Source organism: Lithobates pipiens, unplaced genomic scaffold, assembly GCF_037356315.1.
Source record: "Lithobates pipiens isolate NorthernLeopardFrog02 unplaced genomic scaffold, aLitPip1_a1.2 Scaffold_30, whole genome shotgun sequence".
NCBI lineage: Eukaryota > Metazoa > Chordata > Amphibia > Anura > Ranidae > Lithobates > Lithobates pipiens.
Window position 1 is genome coordinate 104997592 of NW_027507791.1, and position 20516 is coordinate 105018107.

Consider the following 20516-nt stretch of genomic DNA (forward strand, 5'->3'; position numbering starts at 1 on the left):
AATTGATAAGAGGCATGTTGAGCCCATTGAATATTTTATTTTTTTGCCTCAAGCGATTGAATAATGACAAAAAAAAAATTTTTTTTTTTTTTTTACACAAAGTTGTCACTAAATGATATATTGCTCACACATGCTATGGGCGTATGTGAAATGACACCCCAAAATAAATTCTGCTGCTTCTCCTGAGTACGGGGATACCACATATGTGGGACTTTTTGGGAGCCTAGCCGCGTACGGGGCCCCGAAAACCAAGCACCGCCTTCAGGCTTTCTAAGGGCGTACATTTTTGAGTTCACTTCTCACTACCTATTACAGTTTTGAAGGCCATAAAATGCCAAGATGGCACAAAACCCCCACAAATGACCCCATTTTAGAAAGTAGACACCCCAAGCTATTTGCTGAGAGGCATGTTGAGTTCATGGAATATTTTATATTTTGCCACAAGTTGCGGGAAAATTACAAACTTTTTTTTTTTTTTTTTTTTTTCACAAAGTTGTCACTAAATGATATATTGCTCACACATGCCATGGGCATATGTGAAATGACACCCCAAAATAAATTCTGCTGCTTCTCCTGAGTACGGGGATACCACATATGTGGGACTTTTTGGGAGCCTAGCCGCGTACGGGGCCCCGAAAACCAAGCACCGCCTTCAGGCTTTCTAAGGGCGTAAATTTTTGAGTTCACTTCTCACTACCTATTACAGTTTTGAAGGCCATAAAATGCCAAGATGGCACAAAACCCCCACAAATGACCCCATTTTAGAAAGTAGACACCCCAAGCTATTTGCTGAGAGGCATGTTGAGTCCATGGAATATTTTATATTTTGCCACAAGTTGCGGGAAAATTACAAACTTTTTTTTTTTTTTTTTTTTTTTCACAAAGTTGTCACTAAATGATATATTGCTCACGCATGCCATGGGCATATGTGAAATGACACCCCAAAATAAATTCTGCTGCTTCTCCTGAGTACGGGGATACCACATATGTGGGACTTTTTGGGAGCCTAGCCGCGTACGGGGCCCCGAAAACCAAGCACCGCCTTCAGGCTTTCTAAGGGCGTTACAGTTTTGAAGGCCATAAAATGCCAAGATGGCACAAACCCCCCCCAAATGACCCCATTTTGGAAAGTAGACACCCCTAAATTTAGGGGTACACTAGTGAGACTAGGTAATAAATGGCGGGTGCCCTGAAACTATAAAAAAAATAACTAACCAATCAGCGTCACCTGTAACAGTTATATGGTGATCACTGGTGAAAGGGTTAACTAGGGGGCAATCAGGGGGCTTTATGCGGTAGTATATGGGGGTCCCTGGCGCTATAAAAAGCTGCGGCGAACCTAAATACCTACCTGCCTAACTAGCGTCACCTGTGACACTAATACAGCGATCAGAAAAACGATCGCTTATTAGGCTGGGTTCACACTGGAGCGATGCGGGAACGCCACGAATGCGCGGCGGGTTCCCGCATCGCATGCCTCCCGGCGGCAGTTCACACTGCCCTATGCGAACTGCTGGGAGTGTCAGTGAAATGTTACTGACACCCCCAGATCAGTTCGCATATCGCAGTGCGATCTGCAAACTCGGATCGCATGGTGTGAACACCCATGCGATCCGATTCTGCTGCGGGCCAAAAAAAGGGTCCCGTGCGAATTTGCGGCGGGTGCGGCGAATGGCTGAACTCGAATCGCACAGAGATCGGATGTGATTTGCACTGCAGTGCGGTGCGAATCACATCCGTTCTCAAACCGCTGCAATGTGAACCCAGCCTTAGTGACACTGGCGACGGGGGGTGATCACGGGGTTAAACCTTTATTGGGGGGGTTAGGGGGGTACCTTAGAACTAAAGGGGGCTAACCCTAACTGCCCTAACAGTTATTAGTCACAAATGACACCCGCCGGGTGATCAGGGGGTTAAACCTTTATTAGGTAATAAATGGCGGGTGCCCTGAAACTATAAAAAAATAACTAACCAACCAGCGTCACCTGTAACAGTTATATGGTGATCACAGGTGAAAGGGTTAACTAGGGGGCAATCAGGGGGCTTTATGCGGTAGTATATGGGGGTCCCTGGCGCTATAAAAAGCTGCGGCGAACCTAAATACCTACCTGCCTAACTAGCGTCACCTGTGACACTAATACGGCGATCAGAAAAATGATCGCTTATTAGGCTGGGTTCACACTGGAGCGATGCGGAAACGCCACGAATGCGCGGCGGGTTCCCGCATCGCATGCCTCCCGGCGGCAGTTCACACTGCCCTATGCGAACTGCTGGGAGTGTCAGTGAAATGTTACTGACACCCCCAGATCAGTTCGCATATCGCAGTGCGATCTGCAAACTCGGATCGCATGGTGTGAACACCCATGCGATCCGATTCTGCTGCGGGCCAAAAAAAGGGTCCCGTGCGAATTTGCGGCGGGTGTGGCGGGTGCGGCGGGTGCGGCGAATGGCTGAACTCGAATCGCACAGAGATCGGATGTGATTTGCACTGCAGTGCGGTGCGAATCACATTCGTTCTCATAAACCGCTGCAATGTGAACCCAGCCTTAGTGACACTGGCGACGGGGGGTGATCACGGGGTTAAACCTTTATTGGGGGGGTTAGGGGGGTACATTAGAACTAAAGGGGGCTAACTCTAACTGCCCTAACAGTTATTACAGTCACAAATGACACCAATGCAAAAAAAAAAAAAAAAAAAAAAAAAAATGACATTGGTGTCACTGTGACTGGGGGGCAGGGGTAATTGGGGGGGTGATCGGGGGGTAAAGGGGGGGTGTGAGTGTGCCTGGCATGTTCTACTGTGTGTGTAGAGTGTTGGTGCAACTTACTGATCCGCTCTCCTCCGTGTCGGAACGAAAAATACCGACACGGAGGAGAGAATACATCACTTCCTCTCCTGTGTTTACATTACAGGAGAGGAAGTGATGTCACCGGGGATTTCTATTCGTCGGGAGCGATCGCGAGGGGGTGGCCATGAATGAATGGCCGTCCCCTCGTCCGGGATCGCTCCCGTACGAATACCGACCGCCGCAGGCACCGGGCGGGGGCCCGATCGGGCCCCCGACCCGCGGGAGGCAAGGGACGTACATGTATGTCCTTATGCCTGCCCGTGCCATTGTACCGACGTACATCGGCGTGCGGCGGTCGGCAACTGGTTAAGGATCCAACAGCTAAAAGGTTAGAATTCGTGTTAAAATCCTTATTTTTTTTTTTTTTTTTTTAAGCAGGTGCGGTTACTCAGCCTGCAGTCACTGCAATAGGCATCTGTCAACCCCTAAAGGACCAGTTTAGACAGGCCCTTAAAGAGGTTTCTGTACAGCAAGCCCAGGATTCGGCTGAACTAATTGTGAGAGGATGTCACAGAAGGAATTGGTAATAGGAAATCTCTCCGATGGGAGATGACGCAAATAAAACCTTTTTGAGGAGAGTGTGGAAAGTTTAGAACCCAGTCTAATGTTACATGTCCCCAGTCTAGGACTGTCTTACAGCCGTGGTCATCAACCTTGTCCTCAGGGCCCACTAACAGGCCAGGTTTTATGTATTACCTTGGGGAGATGCAGACTAGAATACTGCAAGCACTCAGCAGCAAATGATATCGCCTGTGATGTATTTCAGTTATCTTGCAAACCTGACCTGTTAGTGGGTCATGAGGACAGGGTTGATGACCACTGCCCTACAGCATGGATCCGACCACAGCTGTGGCTCGTCTGCTGGCTACTACAGCCTTCTGTAGCATTACTTGCACTGAATACTGGTGACCTCGGTTGAGGCTACTGTGGTAGCGTTATTCTAGTTGGCTGTGTTTTATTATTCAAGTATTGTATATCTAAACCCAAAATATTTTTTTTGTTTTTGATAGAGTAGGGGATGGTTAAGGGCTCTTTCACATGGGTGGACTCAGTCTGCTCAGCGGGATCTGTTCACTGAGCAGGCGGATGACAGGTCTGTGTTCGCTCTGCTTATCCAGAGTAGAGACGGACACAGCCCGATTTCCTCCATGGAGGTTCAGATGTAAATGGACCATTATTCGACCCAATCCGACAGACGGATGTGAAATGGACCCCCCCCCCAATCTGTCTGTTTACACCTGCCAACATTCGATCCGCTATAAATGGACACATGTCTGTTTACATCCGCCGCTCAATAGAGGGCAGTGGATGGCCTGACTGGGTTCGCCTGAATAACTGACAGGTGGACCCGATCAGTCTGCCTGTATGAAGGGACCTAAAGTGTATGTCAGGACAAAAAAAAAATGCCAACACCCCAGCCTTTTTATAGTCTTATGACGTAAAAGAGAAATGACTAACTAAGAGGCCTGAAGATTTACAACCCATTTACAAGATAATTATATTTACAGATATCTTAAAGATGAACTCCAGTCAAATTGCTGTTTATTAGAAGTCAGCAGCTACAAAAACTGTAACTTGTAATAAACAGACACTCCTGTCCCATGATCCAACGATGTGCTCACCCAAGCCATTTTTTCCACCAGTGTTCTGTCCCCGACATCAGTATCTGGACTGTGGGAACCCAACTGTGTGGCTTCACAGCCAAGTGCCCACTGTGCATGCGCAAGCCACGCTGCACTTTGTGAATGGCCCCGCAGTCTTCTGGGACCTATGATGTGTCCTAGAAGACTGCGGGGTGGGAGGAGAACTTCTGCTCCAATTTGCCTAGGCGTTTTTTTGCTTTCTCCCACTGGGGATATTTCTCTTTCAGAGTAGGAGTAAATCTCTCCACAATTGGGGAAAACCCCCTTCTTGGACAGGTTTCACCAGAGGCATCATTTTCTATTCTGGTGAGAGTGGTTACAAGGACAAATAAGGTGAATCGCTATTATCTATCAAAAAAAATTAAAAAATTTTATTTATTTATTTTTAAAGCTCCAGTTGAAGCAAAATGCATTAATGGGAGGTGCCTGTCAATGAAAATCCATCAACATGGAATACATCTATTGTCTTTGGCTAATTCAACAAAGATACAAAGATTAAACGTAATTCTTTAAAGATGGCGGATAGTGCCGTGAGGGCCGACATTAAATTCTACATACATATCCCAGTACTAATCCATTTGCTATGTAAGGAGGCAGTCTGAAACAGGTTTTTGCTTTACAGTAATACAACCCCTTTCAGTGTGCTAGGACAACGGGTTTTAAAAGGGAAGTGCATATTTTAATAAGTACCTATTATAGTACAGGATATCCTGTAGGTTTGTGGAACCTTTTTAACACTATCAAATATTTCACACAGTTTAAGACTGTCATTTGACTTTCGATTTCAATAGAAATCTTCTTGGAGGAAATGTGCATATAACATTTCAGGCATGTTATTTACCTGTAAAAGCTTTCTTTGTGTAGACTTTCCAATACCATGAGGTGCTGCCTTCTTGGATGTGATATCATCAGCCCCAGCAGACTCAGAGCTGTTACTCAAGTGACTCTCATTATAATATTCCCCTTTGCTTTTCTCCAGCAACTACATAAAAGGTTATGTAGGAAGGTAAGGAAGAAGAGTAGATGAGCTGGGCCAGCACAGGCAAGTTGGATATGCTCCACGAGGAGTAGAGTGCTATGACAGTGTTTATCAACAAGGGAGAAGTTTGGGTTACCTTGGGGTACCGTGAGCACGTAACTCAGTTTGCCCTGGATCGGCATCATGAGTTACTATGGTATTGGTTATCTGCCAGCGCCATAACAGCCATTGAAGCTCTAGGACTGGACATGCGGCTTCATCTGCTGCTATGGTGTTGGCAGATGGTCTGCACTATGCCAGCTCATAATGCTAATCCAGAGCAGGCGGCCAGCCCTAGCATTCAGGACAAAAGCCCGCCTGCTTCACCTCCTACCCTCTGCATCTCTGCTGCACCAGGGTCTGTGATGATTGGGGAATCTCTGATGTGATGGTAGGGCACATCACTGGCATGAAGAGGGGCCTCTGATGTGAAAAGGGGTCTCTCATGTGATGGGAAGAGTGTGTGCATCATCCCAGGATCAAGTTCCCCGTTGATAAGTAACATTTCAGTTTTTTACTTTTTTAGACTGGGGGTGTCTCAAGATTTTGCATAGTTTTAAAATTTTGCCGTGTCTGAAAATGTTTGAGAAAACTCTATTTGATGTGCCAGGAAGTTGGGACTAAGGGAATTGACTCTCCTGGAGTCACATTTTCTAACAAACTCAGAGGTACTTTCCTAGTAAATACAAATCATTTAAGGAAAGGAAAACTCCATAAGTAAGCATTTAAAATATGTGATTTTTATGATTTTTTTGTGCCTTTATCTGCATTTTTAAGTTGGTGACAGTCTGTTTACATGGAGAGATCTTCTTAGGAATGATACTCTTGGTAATATTTGGCCTTTCTTTCCTTAACCAAATGAGCACCGAGCAGCAGAACTTGCTGAACACGGACAGTGAGCAATGCTCCATTTTAAGCATCGCTTGCAAATATTGAGTTGTATTTTCCTTGTTTCTCTTGCACAGTTGTTGCTTTTCCATAAATGTTTCAGTCCTTGGGATAAGTTAATGGACGACTTTGTGCATCAAGAATATTTTCTCCAATACTGTTTACAGTACATTTATAGCACAGGATGAAATGCTTAACATAGAAATATTGGCTTAGTTGTGTGTGTAATAATATATATCTTTTCTATGTTGTCTCCTCTTTAGTGTGTCCACCACCCCCAGAACCAGAGAATGGTGGATTCATGTGTCACCCGCCACACTGTGAAAAGTCGTTTACTTCTGGAAGCGTCATAGAGTACTTCTGTGCTGAAGGGTACATGCTGAAAGGAGACTACAAGTTCCTAACATGCAAGAATGGTGCTTGGAACCCACCTATGGGAGTTAGTTGTAGGCTGAACCAAGGTGAGTGCTTTTAGTTATGGCTATGTGGGATACCTGGTTCCAGGAATGCAGTGTTGATTGCTCTGTATTATGGGAATCAATGGAAGGCATTCTCCATCAGATGAGATCATTCAAGATATGCATTGCAGTCGGTATTCCCTGGAAAAGATGAAGCTATCTGCCTGCTTGATGAACTGTACACTGTCATTGACATTTTTTATCAGCTAGTGGGGAAGGATTAGAACTTCTGTCTGCTTCCATTCACTACCTGGGTTTGCTTTAGATTTTCCTTCACTTTCTATCCTGGTGACAACGATTTCAAAGATAAATCTCTAACAGCAACACACACACACACACACACACACACAAATAAAAAATGTCTTTTGTTGCTGTGTTTTTTTTATTTTTTTATTTTTTTGGTGTTCCCCCCCCCCCCCCCCCCTCACTTTCTGTCATGGTGACAACCATTTTACAGACAGGAAGTGAGAGAGAAAAAAATCTGGGTAACCGTATAAACAAAAGAATAATAACTTAAAGTTTGGACAAAACTTTTTTTTTTTTTTTGCACGCAATGTAGTGGGAAACCTTTGTAACTTACAGATTTTTTTTTTCCCCCCCAGAAACCAATAGAAACACCAGCCTTGGGGTCCCCACACTTTCCATTGTTGCCTCAACAGCCAGCTCTGTGGCCCTGATATTACTCCTAATTGTCTTATTTGTCCTGCTGCAACCCAAAATCAAGTCCTTCCACCACAGCAGGTGAGTGTTGCATAATGTCTGTACATCATAATATTATATCGCATCGAATTTCCAAAAACGTCATAATTGATCATGGAAGAAAGCATATTGCTGTCTCAGCAGGTTTACGTTCACCTCAGGCAGCTTTCAGCTGGAGTTAGAGCTTCTAGACGCTCCTTTATTAAAAGTTTAATTAATGGTTTCTGTAAAACCAGAAAAACTATACTGTATATGGTAAGAGGTAAATGATGTCAGACAGCTTTCACTTTGTTGGTCTCTTCTATGAGGCCTCTAGGGTTGGTATCAGCACTGCATATTGAAAATGTATCACATCAGTTTGAACATTTAGAAAAATGTAATTTATAGCAAGGTATAGCTGTTGATATTTTTATTGTGGGTTTTTTTTTCTTTGTAAATTATGTTTAAAGTGGTTGTAAACCTTTACAAACCACTTTGACCTACAGGTAAGCCTAGATTAAGGCTTACCTGCAGGTCCAAGAAATATCTCCTAAACCTATACGGTTTAGGGGATAATTTACAAAAAGAAAGGCACTGCTGTCTATGGCGCATGTCCCGTAGACAATGGCGCTCTGAGCAGGCCGCAGATCACTGCGATATGCCGCTAGTGTCGGCTCCCATGCGCATGCGCATAAATGACATCCTTGCGGCTCCGGCGGATTACAGCGCTGAAGCAGCAAGGCCCGAAAGTCACTCCGGGATACATGGCAGTGGCGAAGATGAAGACGGAGGACAGCTTCGGGGGCTTCGTTCTCGGGTAAGTTATTCATAATGAGCTAGTATGCTATGCATACTAGCTCATTATGCCTTTGCCTTGCAGGTTGCATTTTTTTTTTTTTATTGCCGTTTACTTCCTCTTTAATTGTTGTGAAACATTCATACACGGTCAGAGGGTATTAGCACTACTTATGTACTTCTATAAAGGGATGCTTAAAATGAGCTGACTCACAATAGAGAGGGGACTTGACATGCCCCTGTTTTATAAAAGGGCTGCCTAGTCTTAAGAAGTTCTGCTTTTCACAAACTTTCCTATATTGTGAACATTTTCATTGTTCCCCATTTTCAAAATGTATATATACTGATAGAGGGCCTAAATGTGTGTTTTGCCCTAAAATGTACAGTACTGTTTTGAAAATTCTCTCAAACAGTTTGTTTCTGCAAATAATGATCATGCATGGGTTGCTTTCATCTAGCCGGCTGCTAGTCTGTTTTCATTTACCTATATCCGGTGTGAAAGCAAACCTGACACAGCAGTTCACACGGTGCGATTTGACAGTTTCAAATCGCATGACAAGGCGCACCCAGTTGCTGGCAATGGAACCGTTCATATTGTCGCGACTCATGCCACAGCGATTATGAAAAAGGTACCTGCACTACTTTTTTACAGATTTGTAGTGAAACCGGCAGTGCACATCGCACTGATTGTGCGGCTTTGAAATCAAGCTGAAGTAGCGTGATTTCAAAGCAACACCAATGTGAACAGGGGGCTCTAAGTGTTTACCAAAATGTGGAAGTTAAAGTGATTGTAAAGACAGAAGGCTTTTTATCCTAATGCATTCTATGCATTAAGATAAAAAGGCTTTTGTGTGCAAGGTCTGCTTAAGAAAAAAATTGAGTCCAGATTCCAATTGCAAAAAAGAAAGTGAAGATGTAAATTGAAGATTAGACTTCCACCACAACCACCAGGGGAATGAGGGAAGGGCCTCTCATTGGGGTGCACACCAAAAAATAACAAAGACCCTTACCAGATAATATGGACCTCCTATCTCTAGTAAGGTCGTTGGCGCTTAGAGAGAGAGCCCTCTGCAGGATCTTTGAAGTCAATCCAAAGTATCAGAACCTCCAGGCTCGTATCATCCCCCTCTCTCGTAACACCACTTTGTGGTCTGGTATGTGGAGGGACTCTCCTTCTGATAGCAAGGCTGGATGCTCTTTCGTACCGGAACAGACCATATGAAATGGTGCAAACAAAAAGGGGGACCCCAATAGTGTGTTATCCTTAACCACTATTAGTTTAATTCATAAAAATGTTCAAAAGCGAACATACAAAGAGAGTTTCTAAAAGGTTTGCCGGCAATAAAATACACAAAACGTTCACCCATGCTTCCGGGGTCACGTGAGCAGGAGTGACGTCAATGTGTAGCACCGCCCTGACATGTTTCGTCACACATGACGTTCTCAAAGGGCACGCATGCAGAATAAAGGAGAATTGTTAAGTAATGAACAAGATTTGCTGTTCTACATTTTAGACAGCAATTGGGTCTGGTAAGTTTGAATTCTGCGTATTTTGGTGGAGGCAAAGACACTGTGGTGGAGGATTTCAAATTTTTGATCGCTATTGTCTACATATGGTGTTGATTATCTATACATTATCTGATGGATACTTGATATATATGTATGGGATGTAATTATCACATGTGGTGATATGATATTCTAAGTGCTGCTTTTTTCACCATTTGGGCTTGTTCACACTTGCCTACATTTCTAACATTCAACAAACACTACAAACAAACATATACAATATATCGTTTGTATGGCATTAGTATGGGCGTCAGACCAGTGTCCATGAGCGTTAGTATGAGCATCAGACAGGCGTTTTATAAGCATTAATGAGGAGATAAAAATGCTTCCCAAACGCCCTTTGGGCAGTTTTGAAGCGTTTAACGAGCATTGAAACTGACAGTAAATTAACAAATCTTAACGCTCTGCAACTGCCTGCCAGAGCATTTTTGCGAGGCGTTACCGTAGACTTCAATGGGAGGTGTTGAAGCCTTTCAAACTTCTCATGACTTGGTGTGAGGCTTACATTTTGACGCAACACTAAAGCTTAGTGTGAACAGCACTATGTGCTGTCTATTGTATCTTGTGCATAGGCATTTCAATGGCCTTTTTAAGGCCAGTGTGAACTCAGCCTTAGATTACAGTCTGTTTTTTTGATGCCTTGGTGATGAGCAGTAAGCATGTTAGTGCTTTGATATGTATTCATTTCACAGGAACTGTGATTTACTTTCACACTGGGACAGATATGACCCCCATAAAACATTATAGGGTGCTATGCGTGAAGTTTTATCCAGGAGAACGATAAACCTCTTGTTGAATTATTCTGCACCACTGATTTTAGGGTTCTATTCGTGAGGGGCAACAGGTCGCCCAGTGATGATCAAAAACTTACTGGCATACCGGTTTAATGAATGCGCTGATGTGAAAATGTTGCGCACTCCAACAATGCAGATCAGGAGTTCTGACATCACTAGGACTTTTCTGATCGGCATGCTTGATCCAGGCCAAAGAGACAACTGGCAGCTTCAAAAGTGGTCAGCTAGTTCATCCCTCTATTTCATCCAATACAAGTTTCCTTTACATTACACAATGTCTCACTCAGCTACTTTATATGTTTGATCATGTTTTACCAGTAGTAGAGTTTTCTGTAAAAGACACTTGAAGCCTTCATGATTTTTAATTAATTTTTCTTTGTATGATCTGATACAGGCGTGAAACCCACGTGACGGGGGAGCAAGTTTCCATCATGGTTGATGGGGTGCAGGTAGCCCTTCCTTCGTATGAAGAAGCTGTTTATGGCAGTGCAGGAAATTGTATCCCATCTGCCAGCTCTCGTGTGCAGATTGTGTTATCTGAAGGACCAGGAGAAGAGCAGGATATACAGCAAGAAGTACCCGACTCCAGCATACCAGGACAATCTCTGCAGAATACTCAGGCCGCTGGCCCAGCCATGGCACATAATTCGCAATGCACAGCTGGCAGCTCACAGCGATCAGAGACTGTACTCGTCCATCAGACTTCTTCCCAGTGGGTGTCTGGAGCACAGAGACGGACACTGGGAAGGGAGGGAGCTGACTCTGAAAACAGCGATGTGCAGAGTCTTCTTTCACTCTCCTCTGAGGAATATACAGATGGTAAGTAGATGTCATGTAGATACATTAACACATATTCTCTTTTATTTCAAGTAATAGTTGCGTTATGCTTTTTAAGACTAATTTTAAAGTGAACTTCTTCCCAATATACACATTAAACCATTTATTCACCCTTAAAGTGATATTAACCACTTCACTTGCGGACCACACTATAGCAGTTTTACTTCTACAGGGTGGCAGCTGTGTGTGGGATCACATATATACTTGATTCTCCATTTCTGCCTGCAGGGGGCGCACTGCTTCTGCTGTGATTCTTCATAGCAGAAGCCAATCTGCGGGTGTCGGCCACTTGATGTCCTCCAGCACCTGCCAATGTCGGCAATACATAGATAACTGATATGCCTATGTAAACAAGGCCTATCTCAGTTCTGACAGGGGGGGAGGGGATCGATCCTGTGTTCCTGCAAAGCAGAGACTAGAATTGATCTTTTCCCCTAGTGAAAGTAGCACTCAGTGTACACAAAAACACAGATTAGGCACACAGTTAACCCTTGATCGCCCTAGATGTTTAACTCCTTTCCAGCCAGTGTCATTAGTACAGTGAATGTGCATATTTTTCTTATGATCACAATATTAGTGTCACTGGTTGCCACAAAGTCTCAGTCAGTCGGTGTCCGATTGTCCGCTGCAGTATCACAGTCCTGATTGTGGCCATTACTAGTATAGGGGAAACAATGTTTCATAAATATATATCCCATAGTTTGTAAATGCTATATTCATGTAAACCAATCAATATGCGCTTATTGGGATTTTTTTTTTATTTGATTTTTTTACCAAAAACCTGTATCGGAATACATATTTAAATTTTATGTCGAAATTAGTTTTGTTTTAGTTTTTTTTTCTATTTATTGAAAAGGGTTTTATATGTCGTTCTTTTTTTCTTTATAAACGCAGAGGTGATCAAATACCACCAAAAGAAAGCTCTGTTTGTGGGGAAAAAAAAATGACATACATTTTATTTGGGTACAGAGTTGCATGGCCGAGCAATTGTCAGTTAAAAACTTCAGCGCGGAGCATTTGGCTGGCCAAAGACCAGATCACTTTTTGTGATTTGCCACTTCATCACTTTAACTGACAATTGCACGGTCTCCTTTTTTCCCCACAAATAGAGCTTTCTTTTGGCGGTATTTGATCACCTCTGCTGTGTTTTATTTTTTGCACTCAAAAAAGAGCGACAATTTTGAAAAAAAATATCCCCCAAAAATATATTTAAAAAAAAAACCTTTTTATTTTCCATTTTTCAGAGTCGGTGATTGGCTTTCCAGCCATAACAACTGATGCAGCTAAAAGCCGCTGGGCTGTTATGCCGGAGGAGCGGGAGGGGAAGCCCCCTCCCGCCGTTCTTGCCGGGGCTCCCGTTCAATCGGGAACCCCAATCGAACATCCGATGCCTCCGGCAGCTAGGGACAGACTGGAATGAAGCCGTAAGCAGCTTCATTCCAGTCTCCTAATTGTAAACACGGAAGCGACGTCATGGCGTCACTTACGGTTTACTCGGCTGCCAATGATGCCAGTTTTAAAAAAAAAATACAGTATTCAGTATTCAGATCTGAATACTTTGAAGTGTAAAGGAGGGATTTTAGAGCCCCGATCCCTCCATAAAGAGTACCTGTCACCACCTATTACTATCACAAGGGATGTTTACATTCCTTGTGACAGAAATAAAAGTGATCAAAATAATATTAATATATTTTTTTAAAGTGCCCCCGTCGCCGTGAGCTTGTGCAGCAAAGAAAACGCATACGGAAGTCGCGCCCGCATATGTAAACACTGTTCAAATCACACATGTGAGGTATTGCCGCCATCGTCAGAGCGAGAGGCTTAGTCATGAAAGGGATAAACAACATCAGTACACATCAGAACGTATAATCGAGGGAATAATTGTCACAATGTACATTGCAGATCTCTGAATCAGCTCAACAGATACAACGTACATTTTTTAAACATAGAAATGTCCTCCTTCCCTAGTATCAAGGGAATTGGGAGGAAAGCAAAGGAAAACTTGGGGAATGTGGATCTCCACACCAGGTCAAATCAATTATATCTAAAATATTGAGAGGTGAGGTTGGGAAAGGGGGGGGCGGGAGGCACAATCTAGGAAAAACAGAGGTCAGGTCCCAACCAATTCAATTTTAGGGCTCTGGATATTGTATCAATCTACTCAGTAGAGCAAGTGTACACCATCCATAGCATCCAAGTATCCCTGAATTAATCTTCTCTGTTACAACGTGAAGCCACCAGGCTTTCCATTGATCTAATTTCGTTCAATCTAGCGACCAGTGACTTATTATTGGCAGAGAGGTTTGCTTTGAAAGATCAGGAAGGTATAATCGGGTGTAAGGTATAATAAATATCCCCCAACATTTAAAGGGTCTTTTCACCAAAAGATTTTATAGTTGGTCTAGTATACTAAGACACCCCTGGTCTCTGTTTCTCAGGAGCTCCCGTGGATCTCATCAGAGTTGCTTCTGGCTGTGTTTTTGCACATCTTGGAGTTTTCAGTGTTTCTACTCCATTTGGTTTATTTCCTATATTCTTAAAGCAGAGTTCCGCCTGCAAAAAAAAAAAAAGTTACGTCAACAGCTACAAATACTGTGGCTGCTGACTTTTTAATATAAGGACCCTTACTTGACCAGGGCCCCCGTGATGTCCTCACCTAAAGCCGTCCCGTCCCTCGGCTCAGAGTGCAGGTGACGGCATCTTCAAGAAGGGAAACGGGAAGTGAAGCCTTGAGGCTTCGCAGCCCGTTTCCTACTGCGTATGCACATCTGAATGGTCCCTACTTTCTTCTGGGACCTGTGTGTCTCCCAGAAAACAGTAGGGGGAGGAGGAGGGGCCGAATATGGCATAGTTTACCACAGAATGTGCGGCGCTCTTTCCCTGGAAGTTGAAGCAGATGTCTGGATTTGACAGGTATCTGCTCTCCCCCCTCCCCCTGAAAGGTGGCAAATGTGACACCGCGGGGGGTGGGGGGGGGGCCGGATCAGCGGAAGTTCCATTTCTGGGTTGAACTCCATTTTAAATAAATGGTCCCTTTAAAAAAAAAAAAGCCACAGCAGGTGTGTGACAAAGTCCATAAGATACCTACAACAGATTTCAAAATCCAACAGAGTAAATATAAAATAGGGGACAGGCTATTTGTACAGCATTCATACACCTTAAGAGAACCCAGTTCCTCCTGTCCCCTGAAAAGACTGAATGATTGCCAGCTTGAATGTCTCTCAAGTACTGGGGCGGGGGGTGTTCTCCTAGGTCAACCCAAAATACTATTTGATCTTCTTGTTACCTCCTCAATTCTAATTACCATCAATAAATACTTCTTGCATGGTCCTTTAGTATATAAACAATGTACCCTTTGATTAACAGGCCATTCCTTAACCACTTGCTTACTGGGCACTTAAACCCCCCTCAGTCCCAGACCAATTTTCAGCTTTCAGCGCTGATGCACTTTCAATGACAATTGCGCGGGCATACAACACTGTACCCAAATTAAATTTTTATAACTTTTTTCCCACAAATAGAGCTTTCTTTTGGTGGTATTTAGTTACAGCTCGGAGTTTTATTTTTTGCTAAACAAACAAAAAAAGAATGCAAAAAATAAAAAAAATAAAATCATGTTTTAATAGTTTGTTATAAAATTTTGCAAACGGGTCATTTTTCTCCTTCATTGAAGTGCGCTGATTAGGGGGCACTGATGGGCTGCATTGGTGGGCACTGATGGGCTGCATTGGTGGGCACTGATGGGCTGCATTGGTGGGCACTGATGGGCTGCATTGGTGGGCACTGATGGGCTGCATTGGTGGGCACTGATGGGCTGCATTGGTGGGCACTGATGGGCTGCATTGGTGGGCACTGTCCACAGATAAGGCAGCACTGATGGGCAAAGATGGACACAGATAAGATGGCATGGATGGGTGGCACGGATAAGTGGCACGGATGGGCACTGATAGGTACCACTGATAGATGGGACTGATGGGCACTGATAGGTGGCACTGATGGGCGGCACTGATGGGCGGCACTGGGGTGCAGCACCTTTGAGGCACATTGTGGGCACTGTGGGTGGCACTGTGGGCACTATGGGCACTGCTGGGTGGCACTGATGGGGGGCACTTACTTTTATTCAGGATGGCACTGCGGTGGGCACTGGCAGGGGGCAGGTGGTCAGCTGTATTGCTGGCCGTGATCGGGACTGATGTCCCGATCACGGCCGCCGGTGATCGGCTTTTTTTTTCTCTCCTCGCGCTGTCAGCTCGAGGAGGAATAATAGCCGATTACCAGCTCCGTTCTATCACATGATCAGCTGTCATTGGCTGACAGCTGATCACGTGATAAGGGGTCGGGATCGACCCCTTGCACGGATCGGTGATCAGGCGAGTCTCACGGACTCGCCGATCACAGAGCGCGCCGCGCGCGCCCCTCAGGGCGCGCGCAGGCCGCTCGTACCCGGGACGACGTCAATAGACGTAGTCCCGGAAAAGTAGATCCGCGCTAATGCCGTCATTTGGCAATAGTGCGGATCCCAAGTGGTTAAATACCTAGGTAGACTTGCATAAGATTAGCATATCAAAGGATCATTAGCTGTCCCTTTGATATATTAAAATTGAAATGGCTTGGTCAACTGAATTCTGGCCTGGTCAATATTGTACTGTATGTGTACATATATATAATATCCCACATAAATCGGCCAACATATTACAACATATAAAACTCATACCTGAGAGTTTCTACAGCTGATACAGAACCGGAAAGTGTAGTCAACTGGAGCAACATGTGTTTAGGAGAGTCCAAGATTGATGTAATCGTAGAGCCCCAGGGACAACCATCCAGTGCGTTTCAAGGACTATAATGCACCCCCCCTTTTCATCAGGAGTTCAAGTACTGATTGGATTACATGGATGGACCTCTGGGTTCCCCCCCTCCCCCCCCCTCAAAGTATGTTTCAACAGCTAGTGGTGTGATAGGAAGATAAAAGGGTGTGGGTGGGATTCAGGGAATTGGCTACGTTTTTTTACATTGTTTATAACTTCAGAAGCTATCTTGAATTTTGTTCTCTCAACTTGATCCACTCTTGCCAAAGTTATATTTTGTCCAGTTGCTCCACTTTTTAAGTGTCACCAAAAAAATAATTAGTATACAATGTTCTACGTCTGTAGGGCAGACTCAAAGGTGATCAAAGCTGCTTCTTTGCTGTCTAGCACCCTTCTAAGCCCTGGTGCCCTTGCCACATAGGAGCTTTGGCAGCCCTTCCTGACATCACACTATACTAAGCCAATAAAAAAAAAAAAAAAAAAAAAGTTGCATGTGTACAGACAGCTTTAGGTACCTTACTTCAACAGCAAAATGTCCTAGGAAACCGGTTTAAAATATTGGCATTATATGCATATTGTGTTTGGTGAATGTCTGTAGGTTTCTTCTGATGGGGTTCTCTTCATCTCTCCTCCCCAGATATCCCTCTGCTAAAAGAAGCTTGAACAGATCTGATGCCTCACTCAACCCTGCGGGATCCCTACAATCTTCCTGCTCTGCATTTCCTGTATGGGCAGGAGCTCTGGAGCAGACATGTGCCTCCCTCGCCCCACCAACCCACTTAGCACAGACGCTTTGTTCCCCATCTACACAATGCTGGGAGCAGGTTGTCTGAGCCACGCTTGCAGAGGTGTACAACTATTTAATATGTATGTGTTATGCTGTAACCTATATACGAATATTCCTGTGATATGGGCTGGATCATACATTGCCTGGCACGTTTTCCTACTAAATATTAATACCTCTTGGCCTTCCTAGTGATTTCAGCACGCACAAATGTTGTTGTGGACCTCCATAAGACACTTTCAAATAATTGGAATATATTTACATGGTTCCCAAGGGAAGACTCTTGTCTCAGGTTAAGTCACCTAATTCAGGTGGCTACAAAATTCATTGTCCAGTGCAATATTCGCTGTCTTCTCAAGCATCACTGGACAAGGACTTTTCCAACACCTAAGGTGTAGACCACTTCTCAGGCTGGCTGCTTTCCCCATTAGAGGCTTATTCGGTTCTGTTCTGTTAATGATCATTGCAGAATTCATAATGCAAGGAGAAAACATGTACAGTAACCAATGTTGAATAACTCAAAGGTGATTGGCACATGGATTTACTGCACTTTGCCTATTGATGTTTGCCTTTTAAAAATAGGTTTATGATTGATATCTTCCAGTAATGATTGTTTGTACCAGAGGAGCAGCACGTCTCCATGACCCCTGCATAGGCTGTGCTGGTGGTTTGGCGTTTTGTATGGGATATGTGTCTAGCATTAAGTTACTGCAAAGCATTTTGTAACTTTAAAAGGAGGAACATCTTAAAATTTGAGTTCTATCGAGAGATGTATCTCATGCATTGGGTAAGATTCATTGCTCCATACGTAAGGCCACTGCCAGGTGACATGGTAGGCCCAAAAAAAAACAACAAAAAAACTGGTGCATGTGCTAAATCTATGCCAAGCACTAGACATGGAAATACTGTAATTTAGTACAGTAGGTCCTGTATGTCTAATAATATAATTCAAGATAATTCTATTAGCTATTTACATTTCTCAAAAATGTAGGACACTGCATCTCTTGTATATTTTAGCTTCAACTACCCTTTTGGCAAAGATTATTTCTAGTTAGAAGACAATAAACCAGTTTATTGTTCAGCAAAAGTGTGAAGACGGTATATGAGATCTAAATCTGTACAAAATGTAGGCCTGAATGTAATGCAAAGAGTTTTCCTAAATGCTCAACTTAAGCAGTTCTATCAGAGCTGTGCCACATAGATACATGGTTTTAAAATGTTTTCCCTTTTAAGCTACAAATGTATAGCCTTTTTTTTAAATCCTGGAAAGATTCCAGGTATCATGCAATGCTCCTGAGGACTGGATCCTAGAGATCCTTGTTCATAATCCCGTTCCAACACAGCAGCCTAACAAAGAATGAGTTGTGCCAGAAAGGCCAAGGTGGAGATGTCAAGAATGGGAATTGGATATAATCTGAGGGGAGAGGGGGGGTTATACTGAACACAGTGAAAGGGCCATCCTTACCAACAATGTTTCTTGCATATGTCAGGTTCATTAAGCTGACCAGGAACTCAAGGAAATGGACGCATCAAGTGTAGTTTTATATAGGAAGATATGGGAGCTGCTGGCAGGAGTGAGAGAGGAAATAAGGGAGATTGGAATTTTGCAAATGTGTGTATCTGAGTATGTTTGTCTATTTCATTTACTACAAAAGACTAATGCCACATACACACCTACATAAGTCACCTTGAGTAGGTGTGTATGGTTTTGAGTGTGTGTGTGTGTGTGTGTGTATATTTGTGTGTTCATGGTTTTTGTTGCAGCCTGTGTGCTTTTTTTTTTTTTGGAGGCCTTTTTAGTTTTGCTTTCTAAGCAGCGACTGTTCAGAGCCGGCACTGTTGCAGTGGGGATTCAACATGCAGGCATGCAAATATATAACATTTGTTACAGCTAAAAACAAAATATCAGTTGAGCAAAAAAGATGCACTTTTCGGTCAGCCATTTTGTGAATTCAGCCCACATTGAGGACGTTTGCAGCTTGCCTATTTACTTTCCTCAATCATGAATAGAGTGGACATTCAACCAAAAATGGCCTTCATTTGCAGTGGTGGTTTACTTCAGTGGCACTAATCTCTGGTTCTCAAAGCCCACTAAGAGGTAGAAACTCTGCTGTATAAATTAGTAAATTGTGTAGAAACAGCCTTTATTATTCCACTAAGAATCATGCCCTGATGGGTCATGAGGACCTGATTTCAGCACCGCTGGTTTACATTGTGCCACTTTTTATTTTCCTTTTAGTTAGGATCAGGTAGCCTGTGGCTCATCGGCTCTAGAGGAGCTGCAAGACGTAGCATGACCTGCTGGACCTTATCTACCAGAGCTTGCTGGTATTTGTTGGGCTACCACAGCTGGCAGGCCTTGGGTTCCTTTTGAGTGCTACCTACAGCATTGTCACTAGACATCCCTCCTTATATTCTAAAGTGCAATATTTTTAAGAGCATTAATGTATGAGCTGCACAATCTTTCACCAGTTTGTAAATACTTTTAATCAGACTCCTCTGCAACTATTACCAAGGCTTGGCTTTATAACCTGGGGTGGTTTTTCATTTTTCCTTTTTTTTATATTTTTATTTCTATATGTTCTTCGAACAGTGCCCTCAAATATATATCAGGTGATTCCTTCTTTATACCCACTATTTCAGAGCTATGGTTACTGCCCTATGACATTGCATGAAAGCTGACAATAGAGAACCACCTCAATGGTGGTCTAACCTCCTCAGTACTGTCTTCCGGGTGTCCCTGGGCATTATGGAAGTCATTGTGTGTTGTATGGTTTATGGGGCACTGCATGACTGTGTACAGGGACAGGTAACCTCTCTGGTGCCAGAATGATGCATTATAAACAAATCACAGCTTTATTCCCTCTGCTCTGACTGTCAACTTGGACATTGCTGTGGGGCTGAAGATAATATTTTAATATTTGTACAAAGTAATTTAATTTTAATTGTTCTATGTATATAACTGCATTTCTAAATAATAAAAAAAGTCTCTTTTAAAGTTTAAATCATGTTGTGTTTTTTTCTGTGTAGAATGTTTCATTTGTTAATAAAATCAAATGTGTATGATTTCCTCACTTTTTACCTATGAATAGAAAGGAATATCCTCTGACCGGCCCAATTGTTTTTCAATTGTTTGTCTAGGCAGATCCTATATTCACTATATCTGGTCTCCTACAAAACATAGAAATGCAATTATTTTAGTAAATATAAGCTGATAAATACCTTTTCTCATCGGCAGTATATAGTAGTCTTGTGACTTCTATCAGTTCCTAGCAAAGCTTGTAGGAGTCGTCTTCATTCTCCCCCGATCCTCTGTCTGGACAGTGCTGATCACATGCACCCTCCCAAGAAAGGAAGAAAAAACTCCAGCAATACACACCAAACTGGGCATGTGCAGC

The 20516-nt window shown here is 43.4% G+C and overlaps 1 protein-coding gene across 2 annotated transcripts in view; it reads left to right on the forward strand.

The window, feature by feature from the left end:
- The window catches only part of SUSD6 (sushi domain containing 6), a 67521-nt gene extending 47398 nt beyond the window's left edge, over positions 1 to 20123 (forward strand). For both annotated transcript variants that reach the window (XM_077464730.1, XM_077464731.1), the window contains exons 3-6: positions 6662 to 6859; positions 7459 to 7597; positions 11084 to 11508; positions 16972 to 20123. In XM_077464730.1, coding sequence (XP_077320856.1) covers positions 6662 to 6859; positions 7459 to 7597; positions 11084 to 11508; positions 16972 to 16997 — 788 coding nt within the window. In that variant the 3' untranslated portion in view covers positions 16998 to 20123. The remainder of the gene's footprint in view (positions 1 to 6661; positions 6860 to 7458; positions 7598 to 11083; positions 11509 to 16971) is intronic.
- Positions 20124 to 20516: the final 393 nt, after the last annotated feature.